Source organism: Vipera ursinii, assembly GCF_947247035.1.
Source record: "Vipera ursinii genome assembly, chromosome: 1".
In the NCBI taxonomy this organism is placed as follows: Eukaryota; Metazoa; Chordata; class Lepidosauria; order Squamata; family Viperidae; genus Vipera; species Vipera ursinii.
The window spans coordinates 318,548,029-318,571,804 of record NC_139512.1 but is presented as its reverse complement, the minus strand read 5'-3'; the positions used below and the strand labels follow the sequence as shown (position 1 = coordinate 318,571,804).

The following is a 23,776-nucleotide window of genomic DNA, read 5'->3' as shown; positions in this document are numbered from 1 at the left end:
CCTTAAGTAACACCAGCTGCCTGCATTTAGTGCAGGTTCGCATCCCACCAGGCTCAAGGTTGACTCAGCCTTCCATCCTTCCGAGGTAGGTAAAATGAGGACCCAGATTGTTGGGGGCAATAAGCTGACTTTGTAATAATGCCGCTGGGGGGGGGCAAAAGCCCTAATAAGCAGGCATATACATAGAATGAAGGCTATTGCTAAGCACATTGGTTTGTGCTTAAATTGTAAGCCGCCCTGAGTCTTCGGAGAAGGGCGGGATATAAATGGGATTAAAATTAAAATTAAAAAAAAATAGGCCAGGAGGAGCGGGAAAGGGGATGGTGAAAGGGCAGCAGGTCTGCTGGTGGCCAAGTGCTAAGGCAGGACTTGCCTAAGACCCTCCCACCCTCTCATTCCAATCTCCCTCTTTCCTTCCTCCCTCTATCCATACCCTCCTTCCTTCACTGCCTCCCTCTTTCTCATTCCCATCTCCTTCCTTCCTTCCTTCCCCTGAAGGAGACCAGCAAATAGCCTCGTCCACTTCTGACACCCAGCTCTGTGGGAAGGGACGCTGCGAGTCCACATTACCTGCATGACGCCGCCCAGCCCCCAACCTGCCTGGTTTCAGCAGGCAGCGGTGTGCTCTTCTCACTGTGTGGAGAACCTGGGCCAGGCGAGGCGAAGCTGGCGAGAAGCCGAACCTGCCTGAGTGTGCGCACAGGAGGCAGAGAGCACATGGGGCCTGGCATCCCGGGTAAAAGCGAAGCGCTCAGAACACGGTCAGCCTGTGGGGCAAAACGGTCACTCATTGCTTCCTGTGCATGTGCCCAGGCAGGTTCAGCTTCTCTCCAGCTTTGCCTCGCCTGGCCCAGCCTCTCCATGCAGTGAGGAGAGCGCACTGCTACCTGACAAACAAGACAGGCTGGGGGCTGGGCGGTGTCGCACAGGTAACGTGGACTCTGATGCCGCTCGCGGCATCCCCTCCCCCAGAACCCACAAAGCCGAATGGGTGAGGGCCATTTGCTGGTCTCCTTCAGGGGATGGTGCCTTTCTTCACTCCTCTTGGAGGGTAACCCCTCCCCTGTTGTGTTTCTTGCCTGTTTTTCGCTGCCACCTGTGCGCGCCCGGCACAGATGGCTGCCATGAAGTTGTAGATCAGCTCCCTGCTGGCCTGTTTTATCTCCTTTCCTCTCCCCCTCCTCCCCCTCTTCCTCCTTTTTGGTGCAGCCCCAGCTGACTCCTCTTCCCAAGGGTACCTCTTTTTTTTTCTCTCCCTCTCCTGCCAAAACTGCCTCCTTTTATAGCCTCTCCTGTCTCCACTCCCTCCTCGTTTCTCTTCTGGGTGAGCTGGAAGTGCCGATCCCGGTGCCTTTGTCTCATCCCAGCAGCCCTGCAGCTCCTGAGGACTCTCACAGCAAGTCCTGCGCTGTGCCGCTTTAGCTCATTCCCTCTCCCTGCTACACTTGTCTAGGCTGGGCAGGGTCGCATACCACCTGCCAGGTACTAATGTACCACCAGTGGTACACGTACCACCGGTTGAAAAGCCCTGCTCTACATGACCCTTTAAGAGCATTTGGAAGCTACAGTTGCTGCAGAATGTAATGGTGCAGAGAGTACTTGGGGCCCAAAGAATGGCCCATATAACAGGGGTCTTCAAACTTGGCCCTTTTATGACTTGTGGACTTCAACTCCCAGAATTCCTCAGCCAGCTTTGCTGGCTGAGGAATTCTGGGAGTTGAAGTCCACAAGTCATAAAAGGGCCAAGTTTGAAGACCCCTGCCATATAACACTGCTCCACAAGCTGCCAGTCTGCTTCCAGGTGCAATTCAACATATTGGTAATCAACTTTACAGCCTTTCATGGCATGAGTGCAAGCTACCTGAAGAACCATCTCGTTCCACTGAGATTGGCCCATCCCACCTGTGCCAGCAAAGGGGGCACACTGTGGATCATGTTGGCCCACTTATTCTGGCGGTCAGGGTCTAGAAGAAGGGCCTTTTCTGCCATTGCATTTGCCCTCTGGAACATCTTGCTCCCTCCCCCCAGTGTGAGGTTTGCCTCAACCCTCCTGACCTTCCATCAGAGCCTAAAGATCTGGCTCTGCCAGCTAGCTTGGGGCTCCAAAGGGGATACATCACAGTGGAGGGGATTGATCAACTAACAACAGATCCCATCTCCCTGTCATCCTGTCCCCCCATCTTTAATTGGATCATAATATTTGGCTTGTTTTAACTTATTTATGTTTTAGTGCATTTCTGTGTGGGGGAGGGTATCTTTAATGATTATAAGCTGCTCAGAGCTACCCTGTGGTAAGATGGACAGCCAATACATCTTATAAATAAATAAATAAATAAATAAAAGTGGGATAAGTGCTTGACTTCAATGAATTAATTTGAGTCAAATCATTTCTATTTAACATTTTCAGCAATCACACAAAACCTTAATATGATTGGAAGTAATGTAAATGTAAATTAATGTAATGTAAGTAATTAAAAAAATAAGGGAATCCAGAATGGAAATTTTGCAGACAGTTTTGTATAATATTGATCTTTTTCTTCTTTCTGGAATTCATCAAATTGGTTATTTTCCTGAATAAAAGGCAGGGGGGGGAGTTGCAACAGGGCTGAAGGGGAAATGAAACATATGAAAGTAGAGTGCCTCTAGGATAAGAAGGTACAGGTCTTGTATGTATATGTTTATCTCCCATTAGAATGGGTGGAAAAATTATATAAGGAAAAACCACTTGTACCAGAGGTGCTTGTATGCATAATCCTGTAATAGTTTGAAATTTATATGTGTTTTCATTATTCTCAGCAGTTCTAATTTTATTACAACAAAATGATGCAGTCAAATTAATGTTCAATAAAGCCATGTAATTTTGACCTCAAACAAAATATCGATTAAAATGTATTAAATCTGTATTTCAGAGGAGCTCTTAACTACTTCTAAAACTTTCTCATCCATCTTAATTATTTACATATACAGCATACAGTTAGCTTCACAAGGAGACAGAATCTGTGCTTTGCTTTAAAAAGTATTCTCTTCTATAGCCCACTTTACATGAATTATATATACATTGGGGGGGACATTAATTTTTTTAAAAACGCAATAATCCAACTAAACTCATTTCATTTTTGAATCTTTGAAAACTACTATTTACTCATAATTAAATGAGCAGGCACCTTACATCAGTAACTCTCAATTTGTCGGGGGGTGATCATCACTAGAAACAGTTTCCTCCCATTTTTAAAAATATGCTGGTAATATGCTGATAGTATATTTTTTTAAAAATTACAGTAAAGAAAACGTTAGAAGAGTAAATGTTACAGTGTATATCCTAGTAAACCTCAGGTAGAATCTTGATCTGTCTTGTTACATCATATATTAGAGATTTGTTCCTAATTAGTATTCTCATATGCTTCTAATTATCTTTATCTTTTATCCAGCATGGGCATATTTCAGGAAAATACACCCCTTCGCAGAAGACACAGCATAATAAAAAAACAAAAAGCAAAGATTATGATAATTACAGTGATGATTTTTGTTACAATGAAGATGAAAAAGAAGATTTTGTTGACCAGTTAAAGCAATATAGACAAGCTAAAGAAACTAATGAGTTAGAAGCTCCAATTTCAAAAGAAGCAGGGAAAAAGCAAGGGATGAAAGGGATTCACAAAGGTAAGGCAGTTATCAAAGAACAATTAGATCTGAGTTAGTATCTACCTGTGCAGAATGGAATACAGAGTCATGTTTATTTTTATGATACTTCACTATTAATCCATTAGCAGCAGTAAAAACTGTCAATAGTCATCTCACCATTAATCATCTCACCATTATATTTCCAGTGAGTTTATACTTTTATAGGTTCATTTACCTGATGGCTTTTGTTTTCCAGTCAACTGCTTTTTTATATCCAAAAAGGTTCATTCTGTTATAAGTAATCAGAAATTTTAACATAAAAGAACATAGACAACATAGTTACATTATTCCAGTATGACAATTACATATTAATAAAAAAGGAATTATATGTGTAATGCTTTTACATGAAGTCCAGTTAATGTAATTTTTGTAAGTAAGCATGTTAACTTGAGAATGGCTAGCATTTTTTCTTAAGAAAAAGAGAACTGCTCAATTGAAGATCAGGTGCAAAGCAGAGAATTCCTTTCTATTTATTAAAGGAAAGGAATACAGAGTAGGAGCAGGTATTTTAATACTGAAAAGTCCCTTTCCCATATAGTTCTTGAATTTTGTCGTGTTTAGTCATTCTAGAGAAATGCATTTGTCCTGTAAATTAAACATGGAACATAGATCTGAAAAACCTGAAACTTTGGAGATTAAATGAATTGATTTTGCAACTTCAGTCTTATGTGTAACGGTTAAATAGTCTTGTGCAAAAAGATTTCAAACTGCTGCTCAGCTAATACACAGAAGAATTACATTAAAAGCACAATTAAGTTTTTTCTGCCTAAAAAAATGTGAATACTTACTTTACTGTTTAACCAAATTTAAGTTATCAGAACATTAAAATTGGAAATGGACAATTTCTTTATTTTCAGAAAGCATTCTGTTTCTTAGATGGCAGTTGATTGCATTTAATTATATAGCTGGTAATCAAACTGCTTTAAGTAGGCTTAGTAATAACATTAATTTGTTTATTTAGAACATATTTATCCTATAGGGTCCTACGTAGCTCCCAATAATAATACATAAAGAAAAAAACACAAACCGGAATAACAAAAATAGCAATAAAATATTTAAATATTAAATAAAGCAAGATTATATATGAGCAAGATGTAGGCCCATTTGTTTATATTTTATATTTTGATAAGTTGAATAAAATTATTTTAAAATTAAAGCCTTCACAAATTTATCAAAAAGACATTCTTATTTCAGCCATACAGATTGTGGAGTTTTGAAATATACAAATACTCTGAAAATTATTTCAACATGTAGTATTCATACAGAAGCAATCCATTAAATATTCTGCCCATAAACCTTTCAGATCTTTAAAGGTCAATAATGCCAGCACTTTTGATTAAATTAAACAACAAAAAATAAGCCCATGCACCTATTTTAGCAAGAGTTTTACATTCCAGTTATGCAGCATTTGGTAGTAAATGAACTGCAGCCTCCTAGACCATTTCAGAATATTGTCAAAGGCAGCTTTATATGAAGCACATTGCAAGAGGCCAGAAGTAAGGTAATTAAAGTATGCATTATTTTGGCAATAAGCTCAATATGACCACATAGCAGTAGATCTATATAATTTACATAGCCGCCCATTTCATGGATATGTCTCTGGATGGCGAACAGTTGAAACAAAACAAAAACAGAGCCGTAAAAACTATTTTAAAATTAAAAATATAAATATATTCACTGGAGAGTGAATGGAAGAGTGCATTCAAGGTCCACATAGTTATATTAAACTCTCTATTTATATAGGATCCCCACGCCTGCTGACAAAACCGTGTTTTTAAGAGATTTCTGGAAAGTCAGTAGCGGCTACGTAATCTCATCAAAGGGCAGGTGCTACAGCAGAGAAGGCTCACTTTTGGGGTCCTGTCAGATGGAACTCCTTAGCAGATGTAATTTGTAACCTGTCCTTCCTGCCAGATATGATTGGATAGGGAGATGTTGTCCCACAAATAACCCAGTCCCATGCCATGCAGGACTTCAAAGGTAAAAAACAGCATTTTGAGTTGAACCTGGAAGAAAACTGGCAATTATGGATCAAAGATGTAAGATATGAAAGTTCTAGAAGCACATGTTTGGTCTCACCGCTGTATTTTGTATCAGTTGAAGCTTGTGGATACTTCTCAAAAGTAGCCCCATGTAGAACACATTTCGGTAGTTCATTCAGGAGAAGATCAGGGCATGAGTAATTGAGAATAGAGCCTCCCAATTCAGGAATAGACACAACTGGCGCACAACACAAAGTTGTGCAGAGGCTCTCCTAGTCACAATGGCTACCAAGCAGGAGTCATGAATCCCGAAGAACCCCCAGACTGTACACAATGTCCATCTGGGGCTATGCAATCCCATCCAACACCAAATATGATACTTTCTCAGATCAAGGAGACTTCTAAAACTCAGTCTTGCCAGAGTTCAGCTGAAGCCTGTTGTTCCCCATCCATTTCTCCCACAGCCTCCAGTCAATGAGACTGATATCAATTGCACACTTAGTTTGCCAGGGACAAAGATGAATAATTGGGTATCATCAGCATATTGTAGTGATCATATCTCATCCCATGGCAATGGATATTCTTTCCTTGTAGTTTCATGTAGATACTAAACTGGAGTGAGGAGACTACTGAATCTATGGAATCCTACATAGCAGGGGTCAAGGGTGGGACTGCTCACTCCCAAATAACACTAACTGATTTCAGCTGGGGAGGAAGAAGAGACCAAGCACAATACAGTGCCATCCACTCCCACCTTATGGAGCTGATCCTGAAGGATGCCATGGTCAATAGTATCAGAAGCCACCAAGAAGTCACATAGAGCCATGATATATGGACTATCCCCATCCCACTCCTACTAGAGATCATCCAAAAGTGTACTTCTGTTTCAGTCCCCTGCCTAGGTCTGAATCTTCACTGAAAGGAGTCTAGATAATAGATGGTCTATTATGATGCATCCAGATTTGGGGACATAATATTTAAGTATGGAATAACTTACAAAAATATGTTTCTTATATACAAATTATAGGCAATATAATTATAGGCAATATAACTTGCCATGAGTTGCCAAAATTAATTAAATTGTTTTATAAACTAAATTTTGAGAATTTTCCTAGACTGTCTGGCAAAGCAGTACTTTTGAAGGGCTGCCTTGAGTCCAGTCTTTCAAATGAAATGGTGCTTCAGTATGGAAAAATGAGGTGCTCAGTCTTGATACTTCCATTTGAAATTTTGACGCTGGCCAATTTGCCTCATCAGAAATGTTTAGATGGCCAGTTAAGTAGCTGCCTCAAATAGCATGGCAGCTCCATTGGGATGATTTTTGCAAGGCTCTGAAGACCTGGTTTTGCCGATGGGCCTGGAGACCCCAGAATGGGATGAAACCCATCAAGTGGCCTATTTGATTGATTGTTGTTGCCAGAGAGCAGGGTATGTGTGTGTGTGTTACTGCTTTTTATTGTCTTTATATCAGTTTTTTATCTTTGTGAACTGCCCAGTCACTGAGACTGAATTAGGCGTCCATATACATTTTTCTTAAATAAATAAATGATTAGACGTATGGTGCTATTTTGGAAAGCTATGCTGAAGGAGTATTTCACTGAAGGCTTTATCAAAATAAAAACCCCAGCACAATGCAGTTGTGTATTATACATAAACTGCAGTATGTTCAGTAATTTTTTAAACTATATCAAATTCATAAACAACAAATAACAATTTGTTACTTTATAATCTTAGAAATCTTTTAATAATCCTTTAAATAATAACCTTAAAACTGGTACATGTGTTGGTACCCTCCAGGCCTAATGCACCAGTTGTCTACTCTGGATGTTTTATTTGGTACAGAAATTAGAAGTGAGGTTGGTCCCTGGAAGAACACAAAGAGATTGTGGTTTGTTTGCCAAGTTGCTTCTGGGCAAAATACAAGACCCTACATGGATTGGACCAAGGTTGTTTGAAAGAAAAAAAATTCTAGATGAAGTCCACAGCTAGTCCATCTGAAAATGCTTGCTACTTGTTGCTGCAATCTTGTCTGCTGGCATTTAGGGTCAAGCTTTTTATGTTGCTGTTCTAGTTCTTTGGAATAATCTAGTTTCTTAAAGAATTGAAGGATACAACTTCCTTATTAATTTTCAAAAGGTCCTTAAGTCATCTTTTTGAACAGTTAAATTAACAGTCAACTTTATCAGTGGATATTATTTGTTTCCTATTTTAATTTTTTAAATTATTTTAAATTTGCTTTACTGTAAAATGCAAGACACTTTAAAGTTGGCACTATATCAAGTTTAATGAATAATCACTACATAGAAAAACATAAGTGATATATACAAAAGTTTTTCTTCTGCATCATAGTAAGTAATAAATTATTATATTCATCCAGAAATTTGTAATCTTTTAGGTGCTACACAAATGAGCAATAGTTATGGTATTGGCCGAGGGCGCAACATGCAAAAGAAACTGAAACGCAAAGATCGTGGAAGAGGAAGAGGGATAAATAAAGGATCTGAAGAAGTAAGTCAAGTGAAAATGGTTTATTGCAGACATGTCAAACTTGCAACATCATGTTACATTGCACAACGTATCGGGACAGTTTTGTCATTGCCGGCGATGGGGTGGGTGTGGCTTCCAGATGACACATCCGGCCCGCAGGCTGGGAGTTTGACACCCCTGGTTTATTGCATTAAAAATAGTGGTTTTTATTAAAGCTGTACGTTGTAAAATGCTTTACTTTTCTTTCAGTAGCCTTAGAACTAAGATAATTGCATTATGAAAGTAAAAGTAACATAACTAAGATAAATGTTAATAGTCAGTGCAAAACCAGACTAATATAAATATAATCTGGGTGAGCTTAATAGCAGGGAAATTTTGGTTGAAAAACAGCCAGTGGTTGAATTGTCACTTTTATATCCCTGTTTTATTGTATTTTGATTTTCAAGATAGCTTATTATTACTTGCTTGTTCATAAAGATGGGATCCTTCTATACAGCTGTACCCAACATTGGTATCTTTTATGATAAGAGTATTGTTCATTTGTATGTATGTATGCATGAAAATTGGAACATCTTACCCCCTGATGTGAGATCATCTTCCAACTTTCTGACCTTCCATAAGGACCTGAAGACCTGGCTCCTCCAGATGGCTTGGGGCCCCAACAGGGGAGCATCGCACTAGATGTGGTTGATGAATTAAGAAGCAATCCCATCTCCCCTCTGCACATCCTGCTCCCCTCCCTCCCTATTTTTTAACTATTGATTCTATTTTTCATTGTAATTTTCATTTTTATTGTTTTAGAAATGTTTATCTTTTATGACTTAAAATGCTTTTAATTCTGTAGGCTACCTAGAGTCGCTTTGAAATAAGATGGCAGCAAATAAATTTAGTAAATAAATAAATGATTAGTTTAATCATGAATAGATATTTTATCTTGTCATTTGACTGTTGTTTTTGAGTAACCCTTGAGAAATAACCACATTAAAATGGAGCCTTTGTTTAACAGGAAATGAAGCCAATAAAGAAATGGCCAACTATGAGTCAGGCATTCATAAACCAGCATACGGTGGAACACAAGGGAAAACAAATTTGTAAATATTTCTTAGAAGCCCGTTGTATTAAGGTGAATATATGATTGTACTTTTTTCTTCAAAGAAAGTAAACAGTTTATAGATCTTATTCTAGTTTGTTCAAAGCTTCAAGTTTAATTATTTGTTACATAATTTTTACCCTGCCAAATCCATTCATTCTTATGGTAATCAAAACCCAATGGTCATAAAAATTAATTATATAAAAATTATATCCAGAATTTATTAGATTTGGGGGAACTTTTCGTGTATTCGGTATAAATGATACTAGAGAAAATTATTGCTTAGAATAATACAAAGATTGGTGCGTGTATTTTGTTTGGTCACACTATTTTTAAAATTTCATGTGAACTTTCATATTTAGTATTGAATATATACATTCTACTAGTTAGCTCTTAGATACTGTTGCATCACTGAATATAGTTGCTTTAGCAGTCCCATCAATATGTGAATACGGAGACTGTTAATAGAAAGTAACCTGTTTTCTAATTTCATAATCTTCATATAATTGCAATTCATTTTATCTTTTTGATGTAAAATGAATTTTTAATTTTCTTTGATGGGGTAAAATAAAACAGTATGAAATGTAAAAAGTCATTATTGAAATTTATAATCTGTCTTTATGTTACAGGGAGATCAGTGTAAATTTGATCATGATGCAGAAATAGAAAAGAAAAAAGAAATCTGTAAATTTTACATTCAGGGATATTGTTCCAAAGGAGAAAACTGCATTTACATGCATAATATCCTTTGACAAAAATGTCTCAGTCATATTGTGATCAAAGCTGAAGTGATCAATAGTACTTTAAATGTTCCATTTATAATAGAATGTAGATGTTTCTAAGGACTAGAGGCTTTAAATATTAGTTTTAATGTAAAGTAAGTAACAGTTTTAGAAATGTATTCTTTTCCCCCTTTTTGAAAGAATAATTTATAACAATGTTTAGAAAGGTGCACCAGATTAAAGATACAACAAAGTAAGAGAAATGATTAATAATAAAACATAAAAGCATTATGGAAAAACATTTTAGCAATGCAATCCCTCTTTTATTTATTTCTCTAACCACTGCTTAAATTTGCTTAAAATTTGTTATGAATACAGTAGTACTCAACTTACAGTTTATTATAACATATGGTTAAGAATAAATGCCTGAGGAATTGTGAGAATTGTGACTGCTTCCAAAGTAGTTGTGGCAGTCATTAAGTAAAGTGCCCATGTGATTCCCTCACTAAACCACAATCTCTAATTTCCCTGTTGCAGTTGTTAATGTGCAGTATGGGGTGCTTTGGGATAGAGGAAGCCCTGGGAAGGCCCAGACCTACTCTGCAACACCTCCCCAACTCATACGTAGCCTGCCCCGGGCCTGCAAGGGCCTGCCTCACCCACTGACGTACTCTGTGCTCTGCTTCCTGTAACTGGATCCAACAGAGTTGGGCCTCCTCTCTCCCCTTAGTCATACCAGTCCACTTTCCTTTTCCAAAAATTGCCTATCAGAAGGAGAATCAGCTGAGCTACCGTACGACCCTCATATTCAGAGATTGCATGTTACTGTTCTGGAAGTGGGTGCCATTTTGGAAGCAGCCACAATTCTCTTGATTCTTCAGGAATTTATTTTAAGCATATGTTACAATAAACCTTTTTAAGAAAGTAATGCCAAAATTATGGGAATTTCACTAGTATTAAAAGTTATCTTGTTTAGTTTCCTTAATATTTGATTACATGAATTTCCTTGCAAGTTCTATCATACAGGAGCAAAATGCTACCATGGTGACAAATGTAAGTTTTCTCATGATCCTCTAACTAAAGAGACAAAAGAACTACTTGATAAGGTAAGTAATGCTATCTAAATCAAACTTTGTATTTCAAAATCAAACTTTGTAATAAAAAATGCTTCCAGTTTTTCAAGAAAGCTAGATAAGTTGATTGAGAGTCAGTTGCATGTGAAATGCACCTAAGCAACTGAAAAACAGAACTTTTTTTGTTCTTCCTATAAACACATGCTACAAAGCAAGAAATCAGTTTATATATTTTAGTGGAAGATTTTTGCCCTAATCTCTTACTAATATATTTAAGGTGACTACAACTACCGGCACTTAGGAAATCTAATCTGTTTCAAAGTGTTCTCTCTGTTTTTCTATTACACATCAGATACCTAATGAAGGAAGACAGATTATGACTTTCTAAAAAAAGATCATAATATCCTTTAGTTACCATTTTTTGTCTTTTGTAACATGTACGCATAAGCATGTTAAGGCAATCTACAGTCTTGTACGTGAGGTCATGTATGCATATGAAATGGAGGATTTCTGCAAGCCTCCAGTGTTGAAACACCATCAACTTCTGGAGACAACTCCTTCCACTGATTAATTGTTCTAATTGGCAGGAAATTTCTCCTTAGTTCCAGGTCAATTCTCTCCTTGATTAGTTTCCATCCATTGCTTCTTGTCCTGCCTTCAGGTCCTTTGGAGAATAGATTGACCCCTCTTCCTTGTGGCAGCCCCTCAAATATTGGAACACCTATCATGTCACTGTTAGTCCTCCTTTTCATTAAACTAGACATACACAATTCCTTCAACCTTTCTTCATATGTTTCAGTCTCCAGTCCCCTAATCATCTTTGTTGGTCTTCTCTGCACTCTTTCTAGAGTCTCAACATCGTTTTGATATCATGGTGACCAAAACTGGATGCAATATTGCAAGTGTAGTCTTACAAAGACATTACAAAGTGGTATTATATAAAGTTTTGGAACATTATCATAGTGCTAGGAATTTGGATGGTGGTCTGTAAAATCAAATTTGAGAAAGGAGTGGAAAGACTTCATAAAGTCATGTGCTCATTTCTTTCCCCCTTGCCCAATTTTCACATGAAAAAGTACAGGGTAGGCAGTAGCTGAATAAGAACTGTTTATTGAAAATATTCCAAGTAGAAACTATCCTTAAATGCCATTACTCAGCTTCTGCTATGCCATACCTTACTCCTTTAGGAAAATCATGGAGCAGGAGAAACTGGGCAGCATGGAAATGATCTTTAAAATGACTCTGAGCAGTATTTGTTTAAGTGCTGATTTTGTCTTGTATCTTCTGTTTTGGGACATGCTGGTGGGGAAAGCTGATTACGTCGTTTCAGGGTGTTCCCTCTGTAAGATCTAGTTTCAAACCAGCTGGATTATAGACAGAGGTGGAATTGTACTTTGTCTCTTGCCATATATAATTTAATTCATGGGTCCAGTACTATTCTGTACTCCAGTTTAGGCTAAATTACCCCTGAACTTTTATTAAATGTTCATAGAGTATGAATTTGGAAGAAAGACTCCAAATTAATAAGTACTGATGACTTAATGTTGTTGTAGGTTCTACATGTTTTAAAGTATTCTAGTTTAATCTGATCTATAAATAGCAGGTATAGATTTCAATAAGTGCTTTTGCCATGAACTTCTAAAATAGTTGCCTATAGCCCATATATTCTGATTATATTTTAATATGGTGTTTTTAGGTACTGAATACTGAAGATGAGCCTCAGAATGATGATGAAAAAGAAGTGGAAGAACTTAGGAAACGTGGCATAGTTCCTCTTCCTAAGCCACCTCCAGGGGTTGGACTTTTGCCCACCCCACCGGAGCCATATTCATTTATGGAGGAAGATGCAGAAAACTTTCAGGATCCCTCTGGCGAGTTCAAGAAAATTCCATCCCTCTTTGAAATAGTTGTGAAGCCTACTGTGGATTTAGCACATAAAATTGGGAAAACGTAAGTCTAGGAATCCTTAAAACTATACATTAAATTTTAATGAGGAAATCAATTTCAGAAAATGGATTATTTTAAACAAACCTTACAGTAAATGAATTCAGACTACATTACGGTATCCAGTTAGGGCAACTGTTTCCTCTCTCACATTTTGTATAGTTGTACAAGTATATGCCTCTTCATGGATTACTGCCTTGTGGTGTAGGGGCTTGCGTAATTCAGTGAAGCTATGAGCTATGCGGTGCAGGGCCACTCAAGACGGAAAGGTCATAGCAGAGAGTTCTGACAAACGTTATCCACTGGAGAAGGAAATGGCAACCCACTTTTTGCCACGAAAAGTATCTTTGCCACGAAAACCCTATGGACAGTACCAAAAGGCAAAACGATATGACGCTGGAAGATGAGCCCCTCAGGTCGGAAGGTGTCCAATATGCTACTGGGGAAGAGCAGAGGGCTAGTACTAGTAGCGCAGAAAGAATGAAGTGACTGGGACAAAGCCGAAAGGATGCTCAGCTGTGGATGTGTCTGGTGGTGAAAGGAAAGTCCGATGCTGTAAAGATTTTTTTCTCCATAGGGACCTGGAATGTAAGATCCATGAATCAAGGCAAGCTAGACATAGTGAAACAAGAGAAGATAAGACTGAACATCGACATCTTAGGAATCAGTGAACTAAAATGGACAGGAATGGGTGAATTTAATTCAGATGACCATCAGGTATACTACTGCGGGCAAGAATCCCTCAGAAGAAATGTAGTAGCCTTCATAGTCAATAAAAGAGTAGGAAAAGCAATACTGGGATACAGTCCCCAAAATGACAATGATCTCAGTTCGAATCCAAGGCAAACCATTCAATATCACAGTAGTCCAAGTCTATGCCCCAACCATCAGTGCTGAAGAGGATGAAATTGACTGGTTCTATGAAGCCCTACAGCACCTTATAGAACTAATACCAAAAAATGATGTCCTTATCATCAGGGGGGATTGGAATGCTAAAGTAGGAAGCCAAAAGATAACCGGAATAACAAGCAAGTTTGGCCTTGGAGTACAAAATGAAGCAGGGCACAGGCTGATAGAATTTTGTCAAGAGAATACAATGGTGATAGCAAACACTCTTTTCCCAACAACCCAAGAGACGGCTCTACACATGGACACCACCAGACAGTCAACACAGAAATCAGATTGACTATGTGCTCTGCAGCCAAAGATGGAGAAGCTCTATACAGTCAGTAAAAACAAGACCAGGAGCTGACTGGCTCAGACCATGAGCTTCTCGTTGCAAAGTTTAGGCTTAAACTGAAGAAAGTAGGGAAAAGCACTAGGCCACTCAGCTATGAATTAAATCATATCCCTGTTGAATATACAGTAGAGGTAACAGATTTAAGGAATTAGATCTGACAGACAGAGTGCCTGAAGAACTATAGACAGAGGTTCGCAACATTGTACAAGAGGTAGCAACTAAAACCATCCCGAAGAAAAAGAAATGCAAGAAAGCAAAATGGCTGTCTGAGGAAGCTTTGCAAATAGCTGAGGAAAGGAGGGAAGCGAAAGGCAAGGGAGAAAAAGAAAGATACGCCCAATTGAATGCAGAATTCCAGAGAATAGCTAGAAGAGATAAGAATGCCTTCTTAAATGAACAGTGCAAAGAAATAGAAGAAAACAATAGAATAGGGAGGACCAGAGATCTCTTCAAGAAAATTGGAGAGATGAAGGGAACATTTCATGCAAAAATGAGCATGATAAAGGATCAAAATGGCAGGGACCTAACAGAGGCTGAAGAGATTAAGAAGAGGTGGCAAAATTACACAGAAGAACTATACAAGAATGAGCTTAATGTCCCTGATAACCACGCTGAGGTGGTCACTGACCTCGAGCCAGACATCCTAGAATGTGAAGTGAAGTGGGCCTTAGAAAAACTGAGCGACAACAAAGCTAGTGGAGGAAATAGTATTCCAGCTGAGCTATTCAAAATCTTAAAAGACGATGCAGTAAAAGTGCTACACTCAATTTGCCAGCAAATTTGGAAAACACAACAGTGGCCACAGGATTGGAAAAGATGAGTTTACATTCCAATTCCAAAGAAAGGCAGTGCCAAAGAATGTTCAAACTACTGCACCATTGCACTCATTTCACATGCTAGTAAAGTTATGCTTAAAATCCTACAAGCTAGACTCCAGCAGTATGTGGATCGAGAACTACCAGAAGTACAGGCAGGATTTTGAAGAGGCAGAGGAACTAGAGACCAAATTTCCAACATACGCTGGATCATGGAGAAAGCTAGGGAGTTCCAGAAAAACATCTACTTCTGCTTCATTGACTATGCTAAAGCCTTTGATTGTGTGGATCACAACAAACTGGCAAGTTCTTAAAGAGATGGGAGTACCAGACCATCTTATTTGTCTCTTGAGAAATCTATATGTAGGTCAAGAAGCAACAGTGAGAACTGGACACGGAACCACCGATTGTTTCAAAATTGGGAATGGAGTTCAGCAAGGCTGTATACTGTCGCCCTGCCTATTTAACTTATATGCAGAACACATCATGAGAAAGGCAGGGCTAGTTGAATCAAAAGTTGGAATTAAGATTGCCGGGAGAAATATTAACAACCTAAGATATGCAGATGATACCACTCTAATGGCAGAAAGTGAAGAAGAACTAAAGAGCCTCTTGTTGCAGGTGAAGAAGGAGAATGCAAAACTTGGGTTGAAACTTAACATTAAGAAAACCAAGATCATGGCATCCGGCCCTCTCAATTCCTGGCAAATAGATGGGGAAGAAATGGAGGTAGTGACAGATTTTATTTTCCTGGGCTCCAAGATCACTGCTGATGGGGACTGTAGCCAAGAAATTAAAAGACGCTTGCTCCTGGGGAGGAAAGCCATGGCAAATCTAGACAGCACACTAAAAAGCAGAGACATCACCCTGTCAACAAAAGTGCGTATAGTCAAGGCTATGGTCTTCCCAGTTGCAATGTATGGCAGTGAAAGTTGGACCATAAGAAAGGCTGAGCGCCAAAGAATTGAGGCCTTTGAACTATGGTGCTGGAGAAGACTCCTGCGAGTCCCTTGGACTGCAAGGCGATCAAACCGGTCAGTCCTAGAGGAGATCAACCTTGACTGCTCTTTAGAAGGCCAGATCCTGAAGTTGAAGCTCAAATACTTTGGCCACCTAATGAGAAGGAAGAAGAGCCTAATTCTGGGAAAGATTGAGGGCAATAGAAGAAGGGGACGACAGAGAATGAGGTGGCTGGATGGAGACACTGAAGCAGTAGGCGTGAGCTTAAATGGACTCCAGAAAATGGTAGAGGACAGGAAGGCCTGGAGGAACATTGTCCATGGGGTCGCAATGGGTCGGACATGTCTTCACAGCTAACAACAACAACACAAGTATATGAATTGTAGAATTTACTCTACTGTATAGAGTAATCTGGGATCAAAGAAAACAGCAATCAGTTTAAAAAATACAATTTGGGGAAGGTAGTATATTTTGCCCCTTGCAGATTTTTTTAGATAGTACTGCTTGTCAATTGTGTTCTGATTTTAATATTTGTACACAAATGTACTTGACCTGGCTTTCTTTTTACAGGCCGCCAGCATTCTATAATAGTACATCGCCCCCTGGACCAGAGTTTGAAGGAAACGACCCTCACATGTATAACAGAGAATCAAGCCCAGGACATAATGGACCAGCAGGGCATCCAGGATCTCCTGGTCATCCTTGTATGGGTTCAGTGGTACCACATAGTCCACCTTTGCAGCCAGTTCCTACAGGATACTTAGGACCACAAGGTCAAGCCAGTGGACCTATGCATGGAAATCAGGGTGGTCCACCTTTAACACCACCTGGTGTGTCATACAACTGTGCAGTTGCTCAAGAACATATGGCAAACATGCCCAGAGACAATCATTGCCCACCTGGTCCACCATATCAGCACATTCCTAGTGAGCGGCAGTCAAATCCTGCATATGAAACTCTTCAGAATCCAGCTAATTTCTATGACAACTATTATTCACATCAGGCTGTGCATAATTTCCAAACAACCAATAATGCTAATGGTAGGTTTTAATTTATAAAATAGTTTCATTTTAATTCATCACTCTAAACTGAGCAATCTTATCTGTTGATAGTAAACCTAGTTTTCTGCAAGCATTCAGCATTTAAATTTGAAAATTAAGTGAGGTGCAGACAACTCTTGTCTTAATCCTTAATTAAAGATATATATGTAAGTGTTTTCAAAATGAACATACTAATTGGAAAAATTATAGAAGGAAAGTGGTAATCCATGTATTCTGCATTGGAACAGTTTTACCTCTCTAGAATTTTTGTAAATGGGATCTGGAACACCTTAGATAAATGTATTGCATGTATCACACTCATAATGTGTGTGTGTTTTCAAGTCATTCTTGACTCCTGGCAACTGCTTGGACAAGATCACACAGTTTTCTTGGTAAGATTTTGGGAAGTGGCTTGCCATTGTCTTCTTCCTAGGGCTAAGAGAATTATTAACCTAAAGCAGGCTTTATGCCTAAAGCAAGATATAGAAGTCATCATCTCTCAGTTTTTAGCTTGTTTTTAGCCTGTTGCCCTAAACCTAAACCATTACGCCAAGCTAGATCTCATATTATGTATACATTTACAGTACATTTTCCTAAAGGAGTATATTGCAATGATTCATTTCTATTCAGGAGCCTATCATTTCAGCCTCAGCAAGTAAAATGTTAGTCATTAGCTTTCCTTATGCAGAACGCTTGCCTGCTTCCCCAGCCCTTTAGAAGGTGATGTGTGCCTGCTTGGCGCTGCTACTTTGAATTAAAAAGCTGGTAAAAAGTGAAATAATGATGCCTTAGGAATCACTCTTTAAAGACATCCTTGAGAACACTGGGCCTTTTCTGTATAAGAGCCAATTTTTTTAAAAGAAAGTTCAGTTTAGTTTAGAGTACTCTAGATACTTTTTCTGCATATCTACCAAGGATCCCCAAGCTAGTCTCAGTTTTGGAGGAACTATCACACAACTATATTTGATTTTTTTATTTTTTATTTTTTATTTTTTATTTTAATTCCATTTATATCCTGCCCTTCTCCGAAGACTCAGGGCGGCTTACAAGCTTAGCAGTAGCCTTCATTCTATGTATATACCTGCTTATTAGGGCTTTCATACACCCTCCAAGCGGCATTATTACAAAGTCAGCTTATTGCCCCCAACAATCTGGGTCCTCATTTTACCTACCTCGGAAGGATGGAAGGCTGAGTCAACCTTGAGCCTGGTGGGATGCGAACATGCACTAATTGCAGGCAGCTGGTGTTACTTAAGGAGGCATTAGCCCACTGCTCCACCAAGGCTCTTATAGTGGGTTTATTAAATGAAGCTAAGTGACTTCTAAAGCATCATAATAAACACTAATTATTTGTAATACTTAATGCAGATGCTACATGGCAAGGAGACTTCACAGAACACCAGTCTTACATAAATTCTTCAGATTCACATAACAGTGGAAATGAGTATGAATCAGATTGCGCCACTACAGCAGGACACAATTCGGCTATGAATGTACCTGATTTTCTTCCTGCAATGCAGAAAGCCCTTTTTGTAAGGCTGAGTCAAAAACATCAAGATGATGGAGAACAGATGAGCAATCAGTGTCAAAGATCACTGAGTAGAGAAGAAGGTATTTTCAGTTTATGCATTTGTTAAATATAATACTATATTTATTGTATGTTGTTTCTTTTTCAGATATCGGAATATTTACTGTATTCTTCCCTCTTATGTTTATTATACTCATTGTAATTTTTATTAAGCTCACCAGTTATTTGTTTCATAATCAACTCCCAATTGGTCCAAGCAAACAGAGTTCTGTGGCTAAATCTCTAATGAAAAGCATGCACGTATCTATTATAGAACAGTCATACAGATGGACTGATTGATTCCCTCTTACGTGTTGGCATAACATTGACTTTTATTTTTCTTTTTTTTATACATTTTATGTTCATTATAAGATAAAAATAGAAAAAAAGTTAAATTTAAATAAATGCAGAGAGGAAACTTCCAACTTTTCTTTGAAGTAGAATACATACATACATACACATATGTGCACACACACACATGTGTGTGTGTACATGTGTGTATACACACATATATACAAAAAAACCCTTTTGCTTTGCATTTCATAACATTTCAGACCATTTTCTATAATAAAATCATTCTAATCATTTAAAAGTTTTGTTTATTTCAGTTTCAAGCAAAATGTTCAGTAGCAGTTTCCAAGTAGAAATAACAATAGATAAATTCTCTTTAATTAAAACTGTCAATCTTACCATCTCTAATTCCATCACCGTTACTATCTACTCTTCCATTGTGGACACTAGCATGTCTTTCTATGAGTCTTTTGCTAATAACTAACAAAAATTTACATTCAGAATACAATTATGCAATACCTCCCACAAATAGTCTGAAATTTTAAAGGATTTTGGTGATCTCAAGACACTACTGATACTCTTTTTATGCTGCCTTGATTATTTTTATAAATAATTTCAGGCACTGAACATACATAATAGTGCTTCCTTCTATTTTCCCCATAAAAATAATCCTGTGAGATGGGTTGGGCTAAGAAAGAGATTTGCCCATGGTCATCTAGCTCAGGCGTCCCCAACCTCTGGGCCATGGTCCACTAGTGGGTCATGAGTATTTACAAACAGGCCATGGAAATGGCGAGCAAGCATGCACGTGCACATCTCCACTTGCACGAACAGCAGATGAATGCATGCACGCACACTCCATTTATGTGCCAGCCTCTCGTGCAAATGGAGCTGTGTGTGCTTGCTGGCTGCTCATGCAGAACGATCCCCTCTCACCACCTTCCCCCCTTCCCGGCCACTAATCTGCAAAGCCGGAGAGGTTGGGGAACTCTGATCTAGCAATTTTTTTGTTTTTAAATAATATAAAATTTTAAAATAAAACAATTTGAAAATAAAATAATGTTTTAAATTTGGAGTTATGCAGGGGGTGTTCTAGATTTCTTATATGCTTTTAGGACTTAAAAACTGTAAGAGTAAGATATTATCTGAAGTTACATAGCCCCAATGTTTTTAAAAAGGTTTAACTTTTGAGGTTTGTGGAGTTGAATTTTGCTGACTACAAGATGAGAGACTAGAAAGGTATACAACTAAACCAATATAAACAAGAATTTATATTTTAATAGCTTAAAATTTCATAATAGTGCTTTGCAACTTTTATTCATATCAAATGATAGAATCTTATTTTAGACAATATATAGTAAGTTCCTAAGACTTAATGATCTCTTTTTTCCTTTTAGATGATAATGTAAATTGGTACTCTAGTAGTGAAGAAGAAGAAGGAAGCAGTGTTAAATCCATACTGAAGACCTTAAAAAAACAAAGTGAAACATTTCGAAATCAGCATTCAGCAGATCAGCAGCTGCGTGTTATGCCAGTTGACCCAAGACTTGCTAAGGAACGTGGTTCAGGAAACCAGGCTGTTGATCCAAGACTCAGATCAGCTTCAAGATCAAATGCTAGGAAATCAGAATCGGGAGTCTTGGACCCAAGGCTTGCACGAGATCCAAGAACCTTAAAGGGTAACGAAAGCAGTCATGGAAGCTCCTCTACGAGTGGAGCAAAACTGGATGTGCATTATCCACACCCTGTTGTCAAAATCACGCAAAAAGGATTGGATGAAGATGATGAAGATGCTGAAAGAGAGTTAAGAGACAGAGCTTTTCTCATACCATTGGAACCTCTTCCTGGAGTAACATTACGAGATCCGAGATCTCAACTTAGACAGTTCAGCCATATTAAAATGGACATTGTTCTAAGCAAACCCAATTTTGCTAAGCATATTGTATGGGCTCCTGAAGATTTACTCCCGGTACCTTTGCCAAAACCAGATCCAGTATCTTCAATCAATTTACCCCTTCCTCCACTTATAGCTGACCAGCGATTTAATCAATTAAGGAATAGCAAAAGTGATTCTATCCTAAGTACAGTTCCATGTGATCCACGACTAGCAGCAAAAGCAAAAAATAACATAAACTTAGCAAACAGGAGTGGATCTTTGGACCACTCTACAGATTTGCATCCTGGTAATACAAACAAGTTAGGAGATCCTCGCTTACAAAAATCCACGGACCCCAGGCTGCATAGACTGTCCAGTACAGACTCCCATCATGTAACGGTGAAGGATCTTTTGCCTTCAAAAACTGATCCTAGGTTGGCCAGATCCAGCACTTGTACATCACAGTCCTCAGAAGCTGCAGTCTTCCAGTCTGACTCAGATACATTGCCTCCATATGCACCTAAGTTGTCATCTGCAAGTTCCAAACTAGGCACCTCTAGTTCAATAATAAGTGGCATTAGTTTATATGATCCAAGAAACCATACATCATTGGATTCTTCTCCACTTAATTCAGGAGAGAATGGAGAAAACCAGAAAAAGGGTATTTTGAAAAACACTGGTCAGAATGAAGTAGCCACCTCAGAAGAACAGTTGCCTCAAAAAGCATCCCTGCACATAGAAAAACATGTGGAAGCATTTGGAGAAACCAATTCAGAGAAAGTAACTAATCTCAATAAATCTCAGGCTAAACACTCCAGTTCTGCTCCAGCGGTGCACAACCTTCCTATCCAAGCTTTATCAGGGTTAATCAGACCACAATATAGTGATCAGAGGCAAATAAGGCAGCCTGGGCAGATCACTCCAGCACTAGAAAATGATCCAAATGGGGAATCAGATGACAAATCACTGAAAGATGTTTTCAAGACTTTTGACCCAACTGCTTCACCTTTTTGTTAGCTAATTGTTAAGATTTTTTTACCATTGTGAATAATGCTGGTTTCCGCAGTTTTGTAACTGGTTTACCTCTATGCTTTATTTATTTTTAAATTATAACCAGAAATACTTTGGGGCTGCTATTTTCAGAACTACATGCAGTAATACAGTATACTATAGTGTTTGCCAATTTGGTATTTTCTATATACGGTAAGTTTCCCATTTCAGGGATATGAATCATTGATCCGTTTAAATAAAAGCGTATATCATGTTAGGTCTGAGAGAAGCACTTTCATTGTAAATCATCATTAAGGGATTCAATTTAAAGACTTGTATATGTGTAATGTGACTTTTCAAAATCAACATTTTATGTTTGCCACTTTTGTATGATTGTACAGTTTCAAGCAATATAATGTACATTACTATGAGAAACATTATTTAAGATGACAATTATCTAATCTTCTTAAGCCCAACTTGCTAAGCATTTGACACGGCAACATTTTTTACTCATGAAACTGATATTCTTAGCCTAAAAGATATTGTATTACATACTGAGGAGCAGAAAAAACTTTTTAAAGTATTTTATTCTATGCTGTATATATAAAAATGCAAAGGACATAACTAAAACATTATTGTTAAAATAGAAAACACCTAGGTCTATAAAATGTATTTACTTTTTCATGTATACACTATTCTCTATTGTGTTATGTCACATTGTGGTGTTCATGTATTCAATGTATTTTTGTATTCAGCTGCTTAATTTGTATTGCTTTTTTGTATTGATGTAATGACAGTAACATGTATTCATGTGTCTGGCATTTTTAACAAATTAAAAGAGTGAAATCTCTGACTTTCCAGAGTCATATGGTTTCCTTAGATACAGTATGTATGTGTTCACTTTTAGAGCAGGCAACTAAATTTCATTTTTGATGTGTGCCATTGTGCCCACAGTAAAAAGAATGACAATAAAGGTTATCTTATATGTGATTTCATGAACAGAAAATTTTATGAATTTCTGCTGTAACTCTGATTTCTTATATTGCCAACCACCTCTGGTGAAGACCATTTCAAATAACCTTCTGGCCAAAATATTACACCTGAACTTTCATCTTGCAAAAATCAAAAGCTTCAATTTTGCAAGTCATCAGTGGACAGCATAAAGTAATTGTGACAAAGTGATTGAGGAGAAAAAAGTTCATTAAGCAAACTGAATAAATTTGTAAAAAACCTAAGATGCATTGTGTTAGCCAATGTAGTTAACAGCAAGTTTTAGAAATTTTGAAGTATTCTCCAGGACATCTGTTTCCTCAGATTTTAGGCATACAATATCATATTTACAGGTTTCTCTAAAGTAAAGAATATATTTTACTAAAACTCGGTTAAAGTTAAAACAGGCTGTTTATGTTTATTAGTTTAGGATTCATGTTATATCAGCATCATTGCCAGAAAATTCAGAACTTTTTTCAGGACCCAACAAACGTGGCAAAGGATCCAGGCCATTACAGATTACAAGGTGACTCCATTGAGATGCAAGGATAACAGACTTCCTAAACAAACTGAATACATTTTTTGGAAGATTTGAGGCATCATATAGCATTCCTGTAGGAAAGCTGTGCCTCATCCTGACGAGCAAGTGCTAAGTAGACAAACTGGGCCTTTTAGGCTTAAACACTCCTTTGTGCAGCTGGATTCTTGAGTTTCTTACCAACAGGCCCCAATATGTGCGAGTTGGAACACGTACTTCTAATACCATTTTCTTGAGCACAGGTTCTTCTCAGGGCTGCGTCCTAAGTCCGCTGCTGTTCATCCTATTGACCCATGAGTGTTGTGCTAGGTTTGTCACCAACCATATTGTGAAGTTCCCAGATGATACAACAGTAGTGGGCCTTATTCATGATGACAAGGTGGAAGCTTACTGCAGGGAGGTTGAGGGGTTGGTGAACTGGTGTAAGGAAAACAGCCTAGTTTTAAATACCGGAAAAACCAGAGATCATTGTCGATTTCAGAAAAGGCAG

General features: G+C 38.1%; 1 protein-coding gene across 2 annotated transcripts in view; it reads left to right on the top strand.

The window, feature by feature from the left end:
* ZC3H6 (zinc finger CCCH-type containing 6) overlaps nt 1-22,748 on the top strand; it is a 32,715-nt gene extending 9,967 nt beyond the window's left edge. For both annotated transcript variants that reach the window (XM_083352495.1, XM_083352494.1), the window contains exons 4-12: nt 3,429-3,660; nt 8,059-8,171; nt 9,157-9,273; nt 9,870-9,983; nt 10,961-11,068; nt 12,732-12,985; nt 16,565-17,034; nt 18,403-18,645; nt 20,290-22,748. In XM_083352495.1, coding sequence (XP_083208621.1) covers nt 3,429-3,660; nt 8,059-8,171; nt 9,157-9,273; nt 9,870-9,983; nt 10,961-11,068; nt 12,732-12,985; nt 16,565-17,034; nt 18,403-18,645; nt 20,290-21,785 — 3,147 coding nt within the window. In that variant the 3' untranslated portion in view covers nt 21,786-22,748. The remainder of the gene's footprint in view (nt 1-3,428; nt 3,661-8,058; nt 8,172-9,156; nt 9,274-9,869; nt 9,984-10,960; nt 11,069-12,731; nt 12,986-16,564; nt 17,035-18,402; nt 18,646-20,289) is intronic.
* Nucleotides 22,749-23,776: the final 1,028 nt, after the last annotated feature.